This window comes from Copadichromis virginalis, linkage group LG7 (assembly GCF_057382275.1).
Source record: "Copadichromis virginalis isolate Kocher_CV1m ecotype Utaka linkage group LG7, C_Virginalis_male_GT1.1, whole genome shotgun sequence".
NCBI classification, from domain to species: domain Eukaryota; kingdom Metazoa; phylum Chordata; class Actinopteri; order Cichliformes; family Cichlidae; genus Copadichromis; species Copadichromis virginalis.
In genome coordinates this window covers 56,889,728-56,906,759 of record NC_140624.1, presented here as the reverse complement: position 1 = coordinate 56,906,759, position 17,032 = coordinate 56,889,728, and the positions used below count along the sequence as shown (strand labels likewise).

Here is a 17,032-nt window from a genome sequence, read left to right as displayed (position 1 = left end):
GTTGAAATTTTCTAAGGTAGGCGCTTTCAGTGTTTCATATTTAATTTTAGCCTTACACACACTCCCTCAAGATACTCCCCCTTTTGCCAGGAAATAAGATGTTCTTAAGGCGTCGCCTTCAGGTATTACCTGAAAGGCTGACTCGGCCCCGTGTTAAAATTCTGTTGATCTTTCTTCAACACCATACACAGATGTTTTGACCATAAAATCATAGCAGTTGTTTCTTCGTGTTCAGCTGGAAGCTATTTAATTTTGGAAGGGCTTATTTTGATATACAGGAGTCGATAAGTGTGCTTCTAATGTTCCTTCAATGAATGAGCCTTTACTTTTCGTTGTATAAGAATAGAATTAAATGGTTTTTCCATCTTTACTTAAAAGTAACGTTTTGGAATCTTGTTTTTATTTGTTAAAAAGCACATTGCTTTGCTTTGCATTAGTTAAAACATCTCAATTATGAATATATGAGAAGAGGTTGGAATATCTTTCTCCTTGCGGGTTTTATTTTGAAACGTGCTGCCGAAATTGTGAAGTTTACTTTTGTAGTGGTTGACAGTGGTAGCTGCTAGCTTACAGGGCACCGCAGCTCCGGCGGGACAGCGATGGCACTTAGGCGATATGTATCTCAAAAAAATCAAACGGAAGGCTGGACTGAGCCGCTAGTGATGGATATGCAGTAGTTCCAGTGTTATATGCTGCTTTAAGGAGTCTCTGGACACCGCTTATCAAGCTGAGGACATAAAGCGTAACTTAGCAGGCTTGTTCTTCACGGGGGAGGAAGTTTGTTGCGGCGAAGGGAACATAATAGGAAACCGGGGAGGGACAAACTATCTCGACATGGAGGACTTCGGGTCGGCCCTGGAGAAAAATGTGGCTGACCTCACGGTGATGGACGTGTATGACATCGCCGCAGTGGTGGGGCAGGAGTTTGAGCGGATCATAGACCAGTATGGCTGCGAGGCTCTGTCTAGGCTCATGCCCAAAGTGGTGCGGGTCCTGGAGATCCTGGAGGTGATGGTGAGCCGCAGCAGCATCAGCCCGGAGACCGAAGAGCTGAGGCTGGAGCTGGACAAGCTGCGTCTGGAGCGCATAGACCGGCTGGAGAAGGAGAAGAAGCATAGAAAGGTCTCACACTGCACAGCCACAGAGCCAATCACTCTCTGCTATACAGAATAAAAGTGGAAGTCAAGATTTAATTTGTCAGTGACTGTCAGACTATGTTTTTGATCCGTGTAGGACGTGTTCAGATCGTCTTCCTAGGACAATACTAATACCACAGTAAAATGTCCTGCATTTATAATGTGATCAGAGTCAAAGTGTCACTCTGCTCTAAAACGAATCAGGCACAATAAAGTTTTGGATGTTAAACAAGTTGAACAACAACAACACCCCTACACGTACACAGAGTATTAATATGATCCATTACAGTCAATGTTGTATAGTAATATTTTGCACTCAACCATAGAAAAAACAAGAAAACAACAAACAGTAAAATATCGACAAAAAGCATTACAAGGCACGTGGATAGTGGTAACAATTACTTAAGTAAAAATCCTATAACAGGAAGGATGCCCTGCTAAAAGAGTATTTTTTTCCATTATATTTAAATAAAAGCAAGTACTGAAAGTAAAACATGTATAAAATGCTTTTAGTGCACATTATTAATGTATAACACTAAATAGAAATGCACAAAATGGTCAAAAAATTAAAACATCATAGCTGCAGCCATAGTAAGTAGCATTTTTGTGTTTCAGTCAGAATAAAAGCTGGACATAAGCTCTAAGAAGTGAAGCAGGAGGTGAAATTTCTAAACCTTTACTTTTTTAAATAGATAGCGGGGGAAGTGACTCTGGTTTCAAACGGAAGTTAGATTAGAAAGAAGTCTACGATAAAGTGATCCTGTTTCTGACATGATTTATAATCTTGGCAAACACTTACTTTGTGAACTTATGATCTGAATTGCCTTTTCAAGTCTCATTTAATAACATACGATGTTAATTTAGTAAATTCTAGTCATATTTAAAGTAAAATCGACAAATCAGGTTTGGGGCGAGGCTTACTTTGATTGAAAAATCACTACAGTATGAATACAGTGTCACAGTGTGGCTGTACGTAGTATCATCAAGCACTTCTGTCAGATTAAATACAGTCTGTGACTGAAGTTGGTTGAGGTGGAGCTCCAGTGGTTGAAATGACTTTACATACAGATAGTACTTATTCTAAATCTAGATATAGATTCATCCAGTGTGGTAGTGAGGTGAGTATAAATTATTAATTCATATTCATTGGTGTAGGAGTTGGGTAAACTTTAGAAATGTCTAGGAATGGGTTTCTTTTTCCAATGGTTCAAGAACCACTAAAAACAATTTATGGAGTAAAAATGTATTCATACACCATGAAAGGAAAAAAATCATCCTTAACCACATGCTGTATTTTATAAGGCAATTATATATTTGTATATAATCTGAAAGTAGCTATAGCTGACAGACATAAAGGAACTGGGTAAAAAGTACATTTCCCTTTGGAATCTAAATGTAAAGTATTATGAAATGGTCAAGTAAAATCTAAATGCAGTGCATTAAAGCATCGAGCTTTAAATGTTTTCATTTATTTTCCATCTTTGTGAATCTAAAAGGAGACCCTGTGTTTGGGGTTTGAAATAAGCCGGACACTCAGACTGCTCAGTGCTATAAAAAAAGTTAGTGTCAGTTTCTCGTGACAGTGACTGAGCCAGTGGTTCACATATTAACTGTCTCGTGACCGTGATAAAGCGGAGAAGGCTGTTTGTGCTGCAACTCACAGGCCATTTGAAGCCAGCACAGTTTTCACATGGAAATGAAAAGTTCACATCCACAGTGAAAATATGCGGTGTAGTGTTTATTGGCTCCGTGCACAGTTTTCTTTTGTGTATATAAAAGCTAATGTAAGAGTTGTGCAGCAGTGTATATAATAATAAAACTTTGTGTAGGTTTTTTGTTTTGTTTTTGTCATGAACCCAATGACTGAACATGTAGCATATGTTGCCCATGTGTAGTGCACATGCTCCCACTAAAATCAATGAAACTGATTCCAGCAGGCCTCGGAGCAGTGTGAAATGGCACATGTCCACAGAATCCGTCATTTCCACTCCTCCCGTGCACAGTCTGCGTAGCCTCCCGTGGTACCTTCACCATGGTAGCGACCAACGTGTCAAATTTTGCATGTTTACAATCCTTAAAAAGTCTTTAAAATTCTCTCTTGTTGATGACTGCAACTCTTACTTTTGCTCAGAATCCTAACTAGCTGTTCAACAACGATTCGGATACAGTCACCTCTGATATAATTGAAAATAAACATTTAAATATGGAATCACATTTGAAAAACATGCATCACACTTTCAAAGTAATAGTGATGTTTGCCTATTCATTCACAGGTAAACTGGAAAAATGAAGTACAAACAGCAAATTATGCATTCTTGTTAATGTGGCTGCTTTGACAATATGAACAGAATGACTCATGCTTCCTGTTTCCTGTTTGTTCCTGGTTTTCCAGTTGCTATATGAATCATCTAGGGTCTGAGTGACTGACTTGAGGAAGATGTTTCGTTTTTAGTATCTGCCAAAAATTTTCCACAATTTAAAGCAAGTCAATTCGATTGTGTTTTATAGGCTTTTGTCATTAACGCATTACTCTTTGATATGACAATTGTGTTCTTTAAAAGCAAATTACTGCAGTAAATTCTGAAAGTTAGAGATGTTGAGATTTCTTTTTCTTACACATGCGCATAAACCACAAAGAGGAAAAACTCAGAAGACCACAGCAGTGCCAGTTTTGTTTTGTAATGCCGGTCTGGGCACCATAAATGCTCGTAGAAACTATGTCCATCCAGTTGTTGTTGAGATAGTCAGGACCAAAGTGGAGCAATGCATTGATCCTCCCATTACACAACCAAAATTATTGCGAATGTTTGCAGTGAAATTGCTTGTTGGCTTTAAAATGGTTTCTTTGAACCAGGGAAGCAGGTCTGTACATAAGTGCTTGGTAATATTGCTTTTATGTACAATCACCTTGCAGTCAGGCAGCAAAAAAACCTCAATGCAATGAGGCCTTCAGTCCGATTTTTTAACTCTAGTTTTACCGAGCCATAACAAACGTGATCGGTAATGATACATGTACAGTATAACAGTTTGTGTGTATGTGTCTGAGTGCAGGAGTTGGAGCTGGTGGAGGATGTGTGGAGGGGAGAAGCTCAGGATTTGCTCTCCCAGATTGCTCAGCTGCAGGAAGAGAACAAAACCCTTCTCACCAATATGTCCATGAAAGACCCCATGAGCGAGGAGGAGCTGCAGAGGCATGAGGGTGAGGATGTGGAGCTCCATCTAAGAAAAGTACTGTCTAGCTTAAAAGAAAAAGAAAATGTGTTTGTATGTGTGTTTTTCATGATACACACCAGTTTACAAGTGACTGAGAATGTGAATGACTTACAAGTCAGTTGCTTTAAAACATTATTATGTGTTATTCACTAATATGTGTGTAGAAATGTTACTGCCCTCTACGCAAATCTTTGAGACCAAGATTGAATCGAGTCAAAAGTAGGCTCATTGAGTAGGCTTGTCACTTTTCAGGGAAAGTGTGGTTATGCATTGTTCCTACAAAGAGCTTTGCAGTTACTGTCGGATTTCTGAAACATGTGCATGGGTAATTTTTTTTTACTAACACTGTGAGCATGTTCCTGATAATAATTCCAAATAACAGACTCCTGCTTCAGTGTTGGGAGTCTGCATGCTACCACTCAAAACCTGCTAATACCTAGTAATGTTTACATCACAGCAGAGCATGAAACAGCTTGTCTTTTGCTGATTTTCCTGGAAATTCAGTTAAAGTTTCTGCCGTGTGCGCCCCGAAACTTGTCCGTTTGCCCTCGATACGTTTCTCATGTGTGTGTCCCTCTCTCTCTCTGCTGTGCACGCAGTACCACACTCAGATACAAACACAAACAAAGGGAGCCTTCTCTGTGTTAATGGTGAGCCAGTCTCATCCCTGCGTCAGAGGCTTCTCCGTGGTCTCACACAGAGGCCACAGTCACCCTGACGCACAGACCAGCTTCAGTATACAAGCACACCTGCCAGCCTCACACACAAATCAGAGCTCACGTCTGCCTGTCAGCCCAGATGAAAAATCTATTTGTCCTGTTTATTTTTATGGCTGACAATTTTTCCCCCCTCTGTCACCGATTTCCAGGTATGTCAGAAAGGGAGAGGCAGGTGATGAAGAAGCTCAAAGAAGTGGTGGACAAGCAGAGAGATGAGATTCGAGCCAAGGACCGTGAACTGACTCTAAAAAACGAGGACATAGAAGCAGTAAGGACACAAAAACTCGGTGCCTCAATGAGAAGAAGCTGTTTTTTTTCTTCTTGTGTGAATTATAAAGAATTCAGATATTTTCTATATTTTAAATATAAGAGAGGCCTGGTTAGATCGAGCAGCAAATGTTTTGGCTCAGTATTAAGCAGACATATTTGCTGCCAGTGTTTTAATGTTTAAAAAAAGGTAAAAAAAAAAAGTTCAGGGATAGAATGGGTCTTCCGAGCATCTATTTAAAAATAGCTAAAAATAGATTGTAACAAATTAGTTTTCCAATCATTGATCAGACTTTTGTTTCTTAAGATTATTTTATCAGAGTGCCCAAGTTCCCTACCTTCAAGTTCTAGCTTCCCACTTCAACATAGGCTAAGAAACCCTGGAAATGTGCAAAGTATTTGTTTATTTTCGTAAATAATTTCTGCAAAGTCTCAAATAATTTAACTTCTTTATCTTGATTTTACAAACCTTTGAAGTGGATCATACAAGTCTCAAAAACAAATAGCCTACATGTATAATTTACAAAGTCTCACATTATCAGATGAAGGGTGTTTGATGTGTTTTGTTTGCCTGTGAGTATTTCTTTTGTATAGATTAGGTTTCAGATAACAAAGAGACCCCACCTAAATGCGACAGTGTAGTGTGAACAAGCCAGAGTAAAGGTCATGCAAAGGACATCACTACAGACCAGTCTGGATTGTGTGGCAAATTGAAGACATGGCCATAGATCTGGAAAAGGTCAACGAGTCAGAAGCTGACATAGAGGACTAAAATTTCTCCAATAAACATGTAAAATTTCACAAGATGGCTTTCCAGAAAATAACAGCAGAGCCAGTTTTTTAATGTCAGGTTCAATAAAACCTTTTTCACAGCAGACATTTTGACGTGTCACCATAGGCATCAAAGCTTCAGATTTTTTGTAAAAAAAAAAAAAAAAAAAGAGCCCCGGATCTGTTGATCTGTCATTCCAGTCATGCATTAAACACCCCCAGAATGTGCTGGTGCAAAATGCAAATATGCAGGTTTTTGGTTCTCTCAGAGCGAGAGAGGTTATACATGTTACAGAAGAGGTTACACAACTCATCTTTTGGCCTTTGGCCATAGCTCTGCTATGAATATGGAAGTATTTTTAAAAAGGATGGATGAGTCCTGGATGAGGTGGTGGATAAAGGGAACGTAAAAATGCTGTGGCCTCAAGTTCAGGATGTCGATGAAGAAGATTCTTTAGCAAGTCAGCTAATCTACTATTGATCTACTGGTTTTCCAAATCTTTGTCAGAAAACTAAACCATTACTAACATAAATATCAGCAGCTCACACTTTAGCTTGTGAATACAGCTGTATACAACATCATAGATAAGACTGATACCAAGACATGTGCTTATGTGTGTAGTAAAATGATAATTAACATGGGTTAATGATCTAATTATGACAAAAAAATACAGTTTAGGGAACAGTTTTTGTTGTCATAACCTTCCTGTTTACTGTGAGCAGGATGGGAGACAGCAGAGGACAGATGAGACACCAAAATAGCTACTAGAGATCTGAAGAAAAAAAACTTGGATAGGCAGATAAGACACAACACAGAACTATGTGATAGTATGTGATACTACAGTTGAACATTCAAAACAGGAAACATATCAGCCAAGTAAAGGCTGATATGTAAAGGTTCCTGAACATTTCAGGAGTTATGTGAATTTGTACGCATGGGTAGGTAGAAAAATAATGTGCATTGTGAGACTTCAAAATGTTCTTTAGTCCAAGATTTTCCACATGTGAAACTTACTTTAGATATACAGTGAAGTTGAGTACTCAGACGTCACTCATTTGGTTTCCTTTGCTGTCATGCTGGGAAAGGCAGCCTAGGCACTCGCACTCTGAAATGCTAAGGCCCAGGTATTTTAGGATATTAACAGTGAATTTCCATTTCAGTCATTTATATTATTTCACTTGTCCATGAATTTAGCTGTTCATTTGTTCTGTGGCTTTAGAAACCCCCTGACACCCACTAATGGTTTGTGTGTCACCCAGTACAGCACAATCAATATCTCCTCAGACAGATTGCCTGAAAATGCGTGCTCTTACCTTTGATGGGTGGCTTTTACCTCCTGTGTGGCAGTTCTGAGAAACGCGAGACCATGCAGCCCATTGTCTCTCTGTTTCTTTCTCCAGCTCCAGCAGCAACAGTCTCGACTAATGAAAATCAACCATGACCTGCGCCATAAAATCTCTGTGGTAGAAGCTCAAGGGAAAGCTCTCATTGAACAGAAGGTTGAGCTGGAGGCCAGTGCTCAGGCTCGGGGACAGGAAGTTGCTGCTCTTCGACAGGAAGCGGCACGCTTAAGGGAACGGCTTCAAGGAGAGCTGCCTGCTCAGAACCCGGACGAGCCCCCACCTCAGCCTCCTTCACCCGCAGAGGTAACAGCACAGGGAAAACTGAGCATAACTTTTTCTTTTCACGTTTTAGTTTTTTGTACAGATAACATTGCTTACTTTAATGTGGACCTATTACACAAGCTCTATATTTCTTAATTTTTGGACTCTCTGTATGTTATATAGTTAAATAATCCTTCTCTATCTTATGCTGGGCCTTGGTGAAGCCCTTCAGGTCATTCTCTGTGTGAAACAAGATGTTTTTGCTAAATTCCCCCAAATTCTTCTTCACTGCCCTTTGCAAACAAAACACAGAAGTTTTGTACTAGCAAGTAGGTGGGGCCAATGTGAGATGACCATATTAGGAATATCCACTGTCATAATGTCATACAGAGCCAAACACAGAAAAAATACTTTAGTTAGGGTAGTCTGAAGCCTGAGGTATTGGAATATTTGTACATACATTGGAACAGAAAATGATGGTGAAAAATAATAAAAGAAACATTATTGGAAGTTTCCCCCAGCTTCCATCTTTGTGTGAAGCTAACCTTTTAGTTTGATCTTCTCTTGACTTGTTGTGAGAAATGAGCAAACAAACTAGCATGTTATGCAAATCGTTTGCATTGTATAACAGATTTGATCATTTTCACATGCAGTTGTTCAAACCACCATCTTTTATTTGAACTGTAGATTGTGCACCACAAATCCTCGGAGCAACTCAATAGTTTATTTATATGTCTCACAAACTGTCTTTTGCCTCACCAGTGTGGTAAAATTGCTACAGTGTTGGTGGGGGCTGAGGGCTCCTCAGAGCTGACACCCGGGGGGGTTGATGGTGTATCGTGGCCTCTGTGTGGTTCCCTCAGCCCAGAGACACACGAGGATGCTGAGGACGATGCAGTGTTGCTTTGGGTAATGCAAATGTGCTGATTGGAACTAGAGTGATGTGATTGTCCTGACTCTAACTCCAAACCTGCACTCCTCCCCATGGAACATTAGCCTTGTGGGTATAAACAAAGGAAGATAGTAGACTAACATTTCTGTGACATGTGGACTGTGCTGAAACAACTCTGCATGGGTGTCAGAAAGCTAACAGAGTATCAGTAGGATTTCCTCTCCACAGCTAAGTGACTTTCTGGACAAGTGCACTCATGACCCCTCTAAATATAGAATACTGCAAGAGCCCAGCCTTCAACGACACTTGAATCTGTCCTTTCATGCACCCTGAGATTGAAACACAGACAGCAGGAAAAGCTACAATTAAGTGTTTCTTTTTTATTTCTCTGCTGTAATAGTGGTAAGAAAGAATAAAAAAACAAGAGTACTACAATGGTTTTTTTTTTAAATGTAGCTACATTTAAGACTTTTATATTAACTACAATTGATGTTATGTTTCGAAACACATTAAAACACATTCAGAAAAATTTCATAAATGATAAATGAATGACAGCTCTAACTAGCCAGTTAGTGCAGCTAATGACATGAAAGCTCATGGTTGAGGTTTTTTTAGCCGCTCAACAGTATTCACCACACTGATGGAAACATCTGACGTGCTAAACAAAGGTGGAGACATGCCGATAAATCTGTTCTCACGGTGACACTGAACCTGGACTGAATCTGAGCCAAATAAACACACTAGACGGCTGCGGTGGAAGATGTACATGCACCATTGTCTTTACTACTGTGTGCTCTCAGTGAGTCAAACAGGTCTGTGTGTTCTGGCTCTTTGATCCCTGATAAATGAGAAAATAAGCCACAGACCACAGCTGACTCACATCTGGTCCTTTTCACTTCATCAGCCTCCAAAACGACTGTTTTATGTCCGAGATCAGCCTTCAGGAGGTGGCCCAACTCTATTGAGATGCCTATCTGTTCACCTTGGTGTACAATCAGTGGTTACAAGTTATCCAAGTTATGCAAACATTTCCTGCTGTTGCTGCTTGACATTAACCAGCAAGATGCAAAGATGGTCTCACTTTAGCATCGGGGCTGCTAGACAATAAGCATTTGTCAGTTCGACCACATGAAAAAATCTGTACTATTTGGTTTTAAATGAAAGAAAAAATATAAGTAAGTAAGTAAGGTTTATTTATTAAGCGCTTTTTTGTAGACAGGCAGTCACAAAGCGCTGTACACAAAGGTTAAAATAAAGAAAACATTAAGTAATAAGATAGACAATATAAACAAATATATAACAAACATATAAATGTAAAATAATTTGTTTGAAGTGATGCAGGGAAGAATAGTTGTGAAACAGCCAAGTGAGCTGAAAATGTCTGGAGCAGACAACAAAGTCAGGAGTGGCTGAGCTAAAGCGCATCACAAAACCATTTTTTTATTCATTTGCACACACATTCGGATAATCTCTAATGTTTAAAAAGTTTGACGAAACATGTGATTCCAGTTGGACTTTGAGATTGTGTACAGAATCCTGAAAAGCGTGAGAATTTTAGACATTTTAGAGTAGAATTTTGCATGAGTGCCTCGTGTCCGCAGCATGTGTTTCAGGTGTTTTCCTTTAACACTCAAGTGAATTTCTCTTTGCTGAGTTAAAAAAGCTAACAGCATTTTAGCTCACAGACTGGGGTGAAGTCTGAACTAAACCAATGCATTGGAACAAAAAGGCCCTGTGTCTGACTTGTAGTTAAACATTTGCCACCAGGAGGCGATGTGCGATGAAGATATGCCTGCTGTGTTCCAATATTTCACTAAGGTATCCTTACTCCCCGCCCCTGCCTCTTCCCTTCTGTTCTCTGGTTTAGTTTACTCTGTGTAATGTATTTTTCTCTCGGCAGGAGGCGCTGTGTGAGGAGGAGTCAGGGGGCCTGGATCCAAAGGACCCCAACAGGCCCAGATTCACTCTGCAGGAGCTGAGGGATGTCCTGCATGAGCGGAATGAGCTAAAGGCCAAAGTGTTCCTGCTGCAGGAGGAGCTGGCCTACTATAAAAGGTACATATAGGTGTTAAACATGTTAATATTGACAATTACCCACCTCCTGTGGAGAGAGATATTTATGAGCTGCACAAAACTGTGTTTATCGTGTGCTTAAAGCATCAACAGGATTTAGAAGTTTAGTTTTCTCAGTCAGACCACACAGGGCCAGCTTCTTGCTGAGTGCTTTAAGTTGCTGTTTCCTCATTAATATATGTTAAAATTGCACTTATTTGTAGTTGTTTTCAGTTTAATTATTATATTCTTTCATGTTTATGCTCTGTTACTTAGCACAGTTATATTTTAGCCTCGTGTTTCTTGTACTGTTATCTCTGCTTTTACTTCAACTTTCAGACTTTTGTTTATGTGCTTGTGAAGCCTTTTCGGCCGTAAGATTATTATGATACTTTGGCAAATTATGTTATTGGTGTCCACCTATATCATAAGTATGGGTGGAGGGACTGAGTAAAGAAATATTCAGTCCCTCCACAAGGGATAGACATTTACTATGACTTGTTGTGGGATGATGAAGAGAAAAAAAGACATGCATGAAGAAGCCATAAAGAAACCATATGCATTTCCCAATTAAGATGTATTGCTTGATGTATTCTTAGTTTTAGACATTGTTTAATATTTTTCTTGGAGGGTTGCTCACAACCAACACAAGTTGCCACAGAGCTTTAAAATCTGACTAACAACCCATTTAAATTCTCTAAAGCATATTTTTTGTTCCCTTTTTTCCGCACATCTTTTGGTCATCCCTCTGCCAGCACATTAAGTTAAAAATGTATTTACTCCAAAAAAATCCCACTTTTTACATCTAATTCTTTTTGTCCATCTGTGAAAAAGCCTGATATGTTGTGCTTCATAGACAAAGTAATCCTGATCTCTGTAATTCTGGTTGTCTCTGTGTTTGTAGTGATGAGGCAGACGAGGAGATTGGAACTCCATCTTCTTCTCCCTCCCCTGAACTAAGGACTCGCTCCCGCTCTTCTGCCCAGCCAGAATCGGGAATCAAACGCCTGTATGTGGAGCTCACACTCACACAAATACTCTCACTCATGTAACATCTGCTAATGAAAACACTTGCCTGTGAAAACCTTGCTTCCTGTGATTAATGGGAACTTTGCATGCTGTGAGTAGCGGTTGATTATTTGGTCTCTACATGCTCAGTCATTTGCATATTACATGCTTGTTCTTGTCTCTTCAGCAGCAGTGCAAGACGCTGTTTCAGGCTGGCAGCTTTAGCTTTAGACTTCGCTTCCCTCGTGTGATACCATATACTATATATACTTTACTTTACAGAGGTAGCTGGGCTACTAACAAGTAAACATACATTATCCTGTGTTTGTCAGCCATGTACAAACTGGAGTCTGTGGTTGTTTCCAATTAGCTGTCACATTGTGACAAGGACTCAAGACTAAAAGCAGCTCCAAGTATTCTAATTGTAGGACACTTTACTATTTTATTAACGTAATATTTAATTGAATGTCTTTTTTTTAGTGTTGAGAATTTTTTAATGAAATTGTTTACCTGTTAATCTGTGTCTCTGTATAGCTCTCTGATACAGAGTACATATCATTCCTGTAAGTCCTGTGACTGTATGAGGGTAAATATTTTCATGAATGTAAAACTAAAAGTATTCAAAATATAAAACAATTGTTTTCCAAAAAAAATAAACAGACATTAGAAGATTAGGGTGATATCAATAAATGGTCATTTTTACAATATTTTTTAGTATTTAAAAACATGTTCTTTGTATTTTACCATGCATTACATTATTTATACGAGGTGGCTGTGCCTCAGGAGGAAGAAATGATTCAATCCCAGGCTGCCCCAGTGTGTGTGGCAGACTATTACAAGCTTTCTGGTTAAGTTTTTTTAAATTAATTCTATGGCAGCTCTGTCAGTGTGCACAGTAGCAAGTGTAAGTACAAGATTTGGGACATTAATTAAATGTATCAGGAGGTGTCGCTATACCAATATGGTGGCAACATTAGCAGCAGTTTGCATGTTTATACAGTTTATCTGTGCAAACTAAGTTGCATTCACTGTGTTTTGGTTTTTAACATGCTGTGAGTTGTTCTTGGATTTTGTTGTATTTTTTAATTCAATATCATAATTTTATTTTCCTCTCTGGTTTAAAATAAACTCAGCTTGACATCTTTTGAGCTTTAATGAGGTTTGGTTCAGACAGAGGTCAACGGTTGATGTGGTCCTTGTCCTCCCCCATCCCCTATGTATGTGTGTTTTCGTGTCTTTACCTCTGTGTAACAGGATCTTCACCGCTATAATGCCGATGGTAGCGGCTGGTTTGATCCCAGATGACCCCACTTTACAGCCAATCAGACGCCTCATGTCACTTGTATGACTCTATATTTGGTTGGCTTTGCAATCCATCACTGTCTCAGCTAACAGGCTTCACCCCCTTTGCATGTCCACGGGGTTGCTTTCTTTTCGCACCTTTGTAGTATTCTGATTGGCTGATTGTGGGGCTGTCTTATTGTGTTCGTCGAATGAGACGACCAAGGATCGTGCAAAAAATAAATCAGCCAGTCAGAATAGTGTGTAGTCTAATGTCTCAACTTTTGCCCTCACTGACCATCCTGACTGACCATGCGCACTAAAAATGATTGTGTGGAATTTACAATATAAATTGATCTAAAGTGCTTTTAGATCATAGCTAGGGATTAATTTAATTTTTAATGCTTTAATATTTTATCATCTGCCCGGATCAATTTACAGAAAATGACGAAATAATTTCTGCTACAATTTATGAATTTTTACAATAGTGTATTAGGGCAGGTGAAGAGGAAAAAGGGGCTGGGTAAGAGGGGGTAAAATGACAGAGAACTTTAGAGATGAAAGTAATAGGTTCATGAGGGAAAAATCGCTGAAAAATAGTGTCTGTGTTTTGTAGTGATGAATGCAGCACATCACCTCACTTGACAAGGTTAAATTGGAAAGAAAATTACATATTGGAATTAAGGGGACGTTTAAATGAGCAGAAATTTACTTCAATTCCTATATAGTTATTTCACCTTAAGTGGTTTGTAGAGTTTTGTGTTAATTTGAATCAGGGTTACAACAGAACTTGACATATGACAAAAGGAAAACAATCCTGTTGACATTAGAAGTGTTCAGATTAAGAGAAACCAGTTTTAAGTGTCAGGAGCAGATATCCAAACAAAACGACTGGTGTAACATAGAGGCATTTGTTTACACTAATTTTACAGGAGGTGTCGTAATTAAAAACTAAAATAATTCACTTGTGATGCATTCTGTTAAATTTGCCATTACTCTAACACTGCTTTACATGTAGCTCATACTCAGTGTTAGCCCTACACATGGAGTTGTAACCCACCGCCTGTTTCTTCTCTCCGTTCTCTCGTCTCAGGTTTAGTTTCTTCTCACGTGACAAGCAGCGGAGCTCGCAGCGCAGTGCACATTTCGATGTCGGCTTCGGCTCGTGGGCAGGCAAAGACGACGTGTACACCGAACAAGCCCAGGAGGCGTTGCAGCACATGTAGACACCGTATGGGACTTAAAACTCTTAACACTCCCATCATTCAACTGCACACCAAACCAACACTAGCAACTCACACTGCAGCTGAAATGCCATGTACATGAGGTGAGAAGATGGCAAGAAACAAGAAGAATCTAATGTCCTTGGAAAAAATACTGTGTATACTTCAAATTCTGCCATTTAAAAAAAAAAAAAATCCCTGAAAGTGTTTTACAGGATTGACGTGCAGGCGAGAGGGTAAACTCAGGTTGACTGTGGAAAGTGGAATTTTTTGGCAGGTGGTAAATGATAAGGAGCCGGAGGTCCGGAGTAAACAAGGGGGGAAATGACTGCACACCTGAGTGTCACTAGTTTTTTTAATGAGAGCAACATTTTAATATCCCATTTAGTTATTTCAAATTTCTGTCAAGTAGGCAGCTAATCAGTCCATCACCAGCGTTTTGCAAGTTGAGTATGCAGCTCTATGAAATCTAATTGAGGCCTCTGTTTAAATGTTGCATGCAGTCACAATTTAAAGCTGTGTGAAGGTGTGAAGATATTTTGTTCTCATATTTAATGCAGCAGTTTCTGTGACTAAAAAGAATGAATGCATAAACACTTGGGTATGAGAATTTAAAGTACTCGTGTAAAGTGAAAGTTAGATTTTGGCCATCATAATCCCAATTTGTCTTTGCATTTTTACCCATTCATAATAGTTTTTACTATCCTATTACAGGATGGTTTAAGCATTTTAGCATTTCATGACATCTCCTATAATGTTGGCTACATGTTGTATGTAGCCAAATAAGCAACATTGTGGCTTTAATGTTGAATTAGTGAGTCATTAATTCACATATTTGTACTTTTTAAGTCAATGTTTGCAATATTCCATCATTTCATGGTAATATAAAAGCTTTGACATGGTGAATTAGTTCATTATAAAACTTTTCCAGTTTTATTTAAGTCAACTACTACTGATGAATTATTTTACATTTTTTACTCACTCATCATGGTTTAGTATAAATTTAACACCTGACTTAATAATTTCTTGTTTTTATGATCTGAAAACCGTAAATGAATGTAATGCATTTGACTAAACAAATTACAAATTAAATTGTAAGATTTAGCAAGCCCGTTTTATTTATTAGATCTTTATAATACTAGTGATCTTTTTATAGATTAAAAGTTGTAAATCATAGCTTGAGCTTTTTGTTCATTGCTGCAATTTTTTATTTTCTTTTAGTCAATCTAATTCTAATTTATTAACTTAATAATGATATTGTCTCATAATTTTGACATAGTAAGCTCTTCACCCACTATAGTTTTGACTTAGTATCTCTTTATTTTGTTCGAGAAATTTGTATATATTTATGTTTGTGATGCTTTTTTCTTTTTATGTGCCCCTTTTCTCTAACAATTAACACAGATTTCTCTTTTGTGAAACACAGAATAGCTGTGCCATGGGAATTCCTCTAATATTTTACATACAAACTTACATTTGTCATAAAGTCTGATTTCATGCTTTCAGTGACAAACGTGACGCTCCACACTGTGCTCATGCAAACCTGCAGTTTTGTAACACCAGCCAAACCATAGCAGGCAATAATAAATTACATCTATATGATTCTGTTTAATTTCTATAATCAAACATAGGCCCGAAGAGACAGTGTAATATTGTATTTGAATCACTTATAACAAAAACATACAGCAGCTTTCACTTCAAATAAAAGCAAAATAAATTAAAATGTATTTTAATTAATACATATTATGTCATCAGTAAGAGCCTAAATCTTACATTACATTTGCACTTTTTCCCTAGATAAAATATTCATATTCAGCATAAGCAGCAATAATAACCCCGAATATCATCACACATGTGCAAAATAGAAGTCAGTGCGTTTGTGTTTATATGCATCATTTATACAAGGCCTCAAATTTAAACATGAATCAAGGCTCTGTTTAGAAACAGTGTAAGTCATGAAGGATTAATTATTTCTCAGATTGTGCATGGTTTAAAATAATGGTAATTAAGCTGAAGAGTGTGTTTACATTTATTTTAAAAAAAAGACTATTTTGCGGATGGTGCTTGTGCTTTAACAGCTGATGCCTTCATGGAAACGTTAACAGTAGTGGCACTTTATCTTCATTTATACTCACCCAGGAAGGTGGAATAAATGAATGGCAAATGAAAAGATTGAGAAATGAGGCTAAAGACGTGTGTCAAAGCAGCTTCCCCCCTTTTATTAAATCACAGATATGTTAAAGAGAAACTATATTTTACATGTTATTTGGAAGTCAAAGGGATCTGCTCAATTTATTCATGAAGGAATTAAACAGTGAAATATTTTAAGGGAAATGAACTGCTACCCGAGTGCTTACTCCAATCTTCATTTTTTTCCTTTGAGTCTCCTATGAAGCCCATTAAAGTGGAGATTTAAGAGATATATTGAATGGATCAGTGCTTTATGAAATTCAAACATGTCACACCAGTAATAAAAATCTGTAATATTTGACATTTTTGCACGTGTTTTTTTTTTTGTTGTTGTTTTTCCTAACTTGCATAACAGATCGCAGTCACGTTCAAGTGTTTGATTTGTTCATAATTGTAAAAGGAAATGGGCAAGGGAACATACATTTGTAAACAAAGAACATCCAGTGTGGTAAAATAACTGGTGTGGGGGAAAAGTTTAACTACATTAATTTTCCTCTGTCTCAATTTAAACATAAGGCACAAAGCAGTGTATTTGGTTGAAATTCCATTGTACAGAATATATCACCTTTTGCACTTATGTAACAATTTAGAAATCAGGTCTATATGAAGAAGACTAAATATGAAACATAACAGAAAGCACAGCAGTAGTCGTCCAATTCACCAAAAAAAGGATGA

General features: G+C 38.1%; 1 protein-coding gene across 5 annotated transcripts; it reads left to right on the top strand.

The window, feature by feature from the left end:
* Positions 1–669: 669 nt before the first annotated feature.
* On the top strand, positions 670–16,658 carry rilpl1 (Rab interacting lysosomal protein-like 1). Of its 5 annotated transcripts, XM_085464370.1 has the most exons (10): positions 773–1,122; positions 4,188–4,335; positions 5,218–5,336; positions 7,508–7,753; positions 8,474–8,620; positions 10,371–10,421; positions 10,504–10,658; positions 11,560–11,664; positions 12,918–13,005; positions 14,038–14,101. In XM_085464370.1, exons 1-10 carry the CDS (start codon positions 835–837, stop codon positions 14,041–14,043), a joined length of 1,353 nt encoding a protein of 450 aa, XP_085320496.1. In that variant the 5' UTR covers positions 773–834; the 3' UTR covers positions 14,044–14,101. The 5 variants fall into 5 exon arrangements, with proteins under 5 accessions (XP_085320499.1, XP_085320500.1, XP_085320496.1 ...); XM_085464373.1 differs by lacking the exon at positions 12,918–13,005 and having other exon boundaries at positions 670–1,122; positions 14,038–16,658; XM_085464371.1 differs by lacking the exon at positions 14,038–14,101 and having other exon boundaries at positions 12,918–13,011.
* The last annotated feature ends 374 nt before the right edge of the window (positions 16,659–17,032 follow it).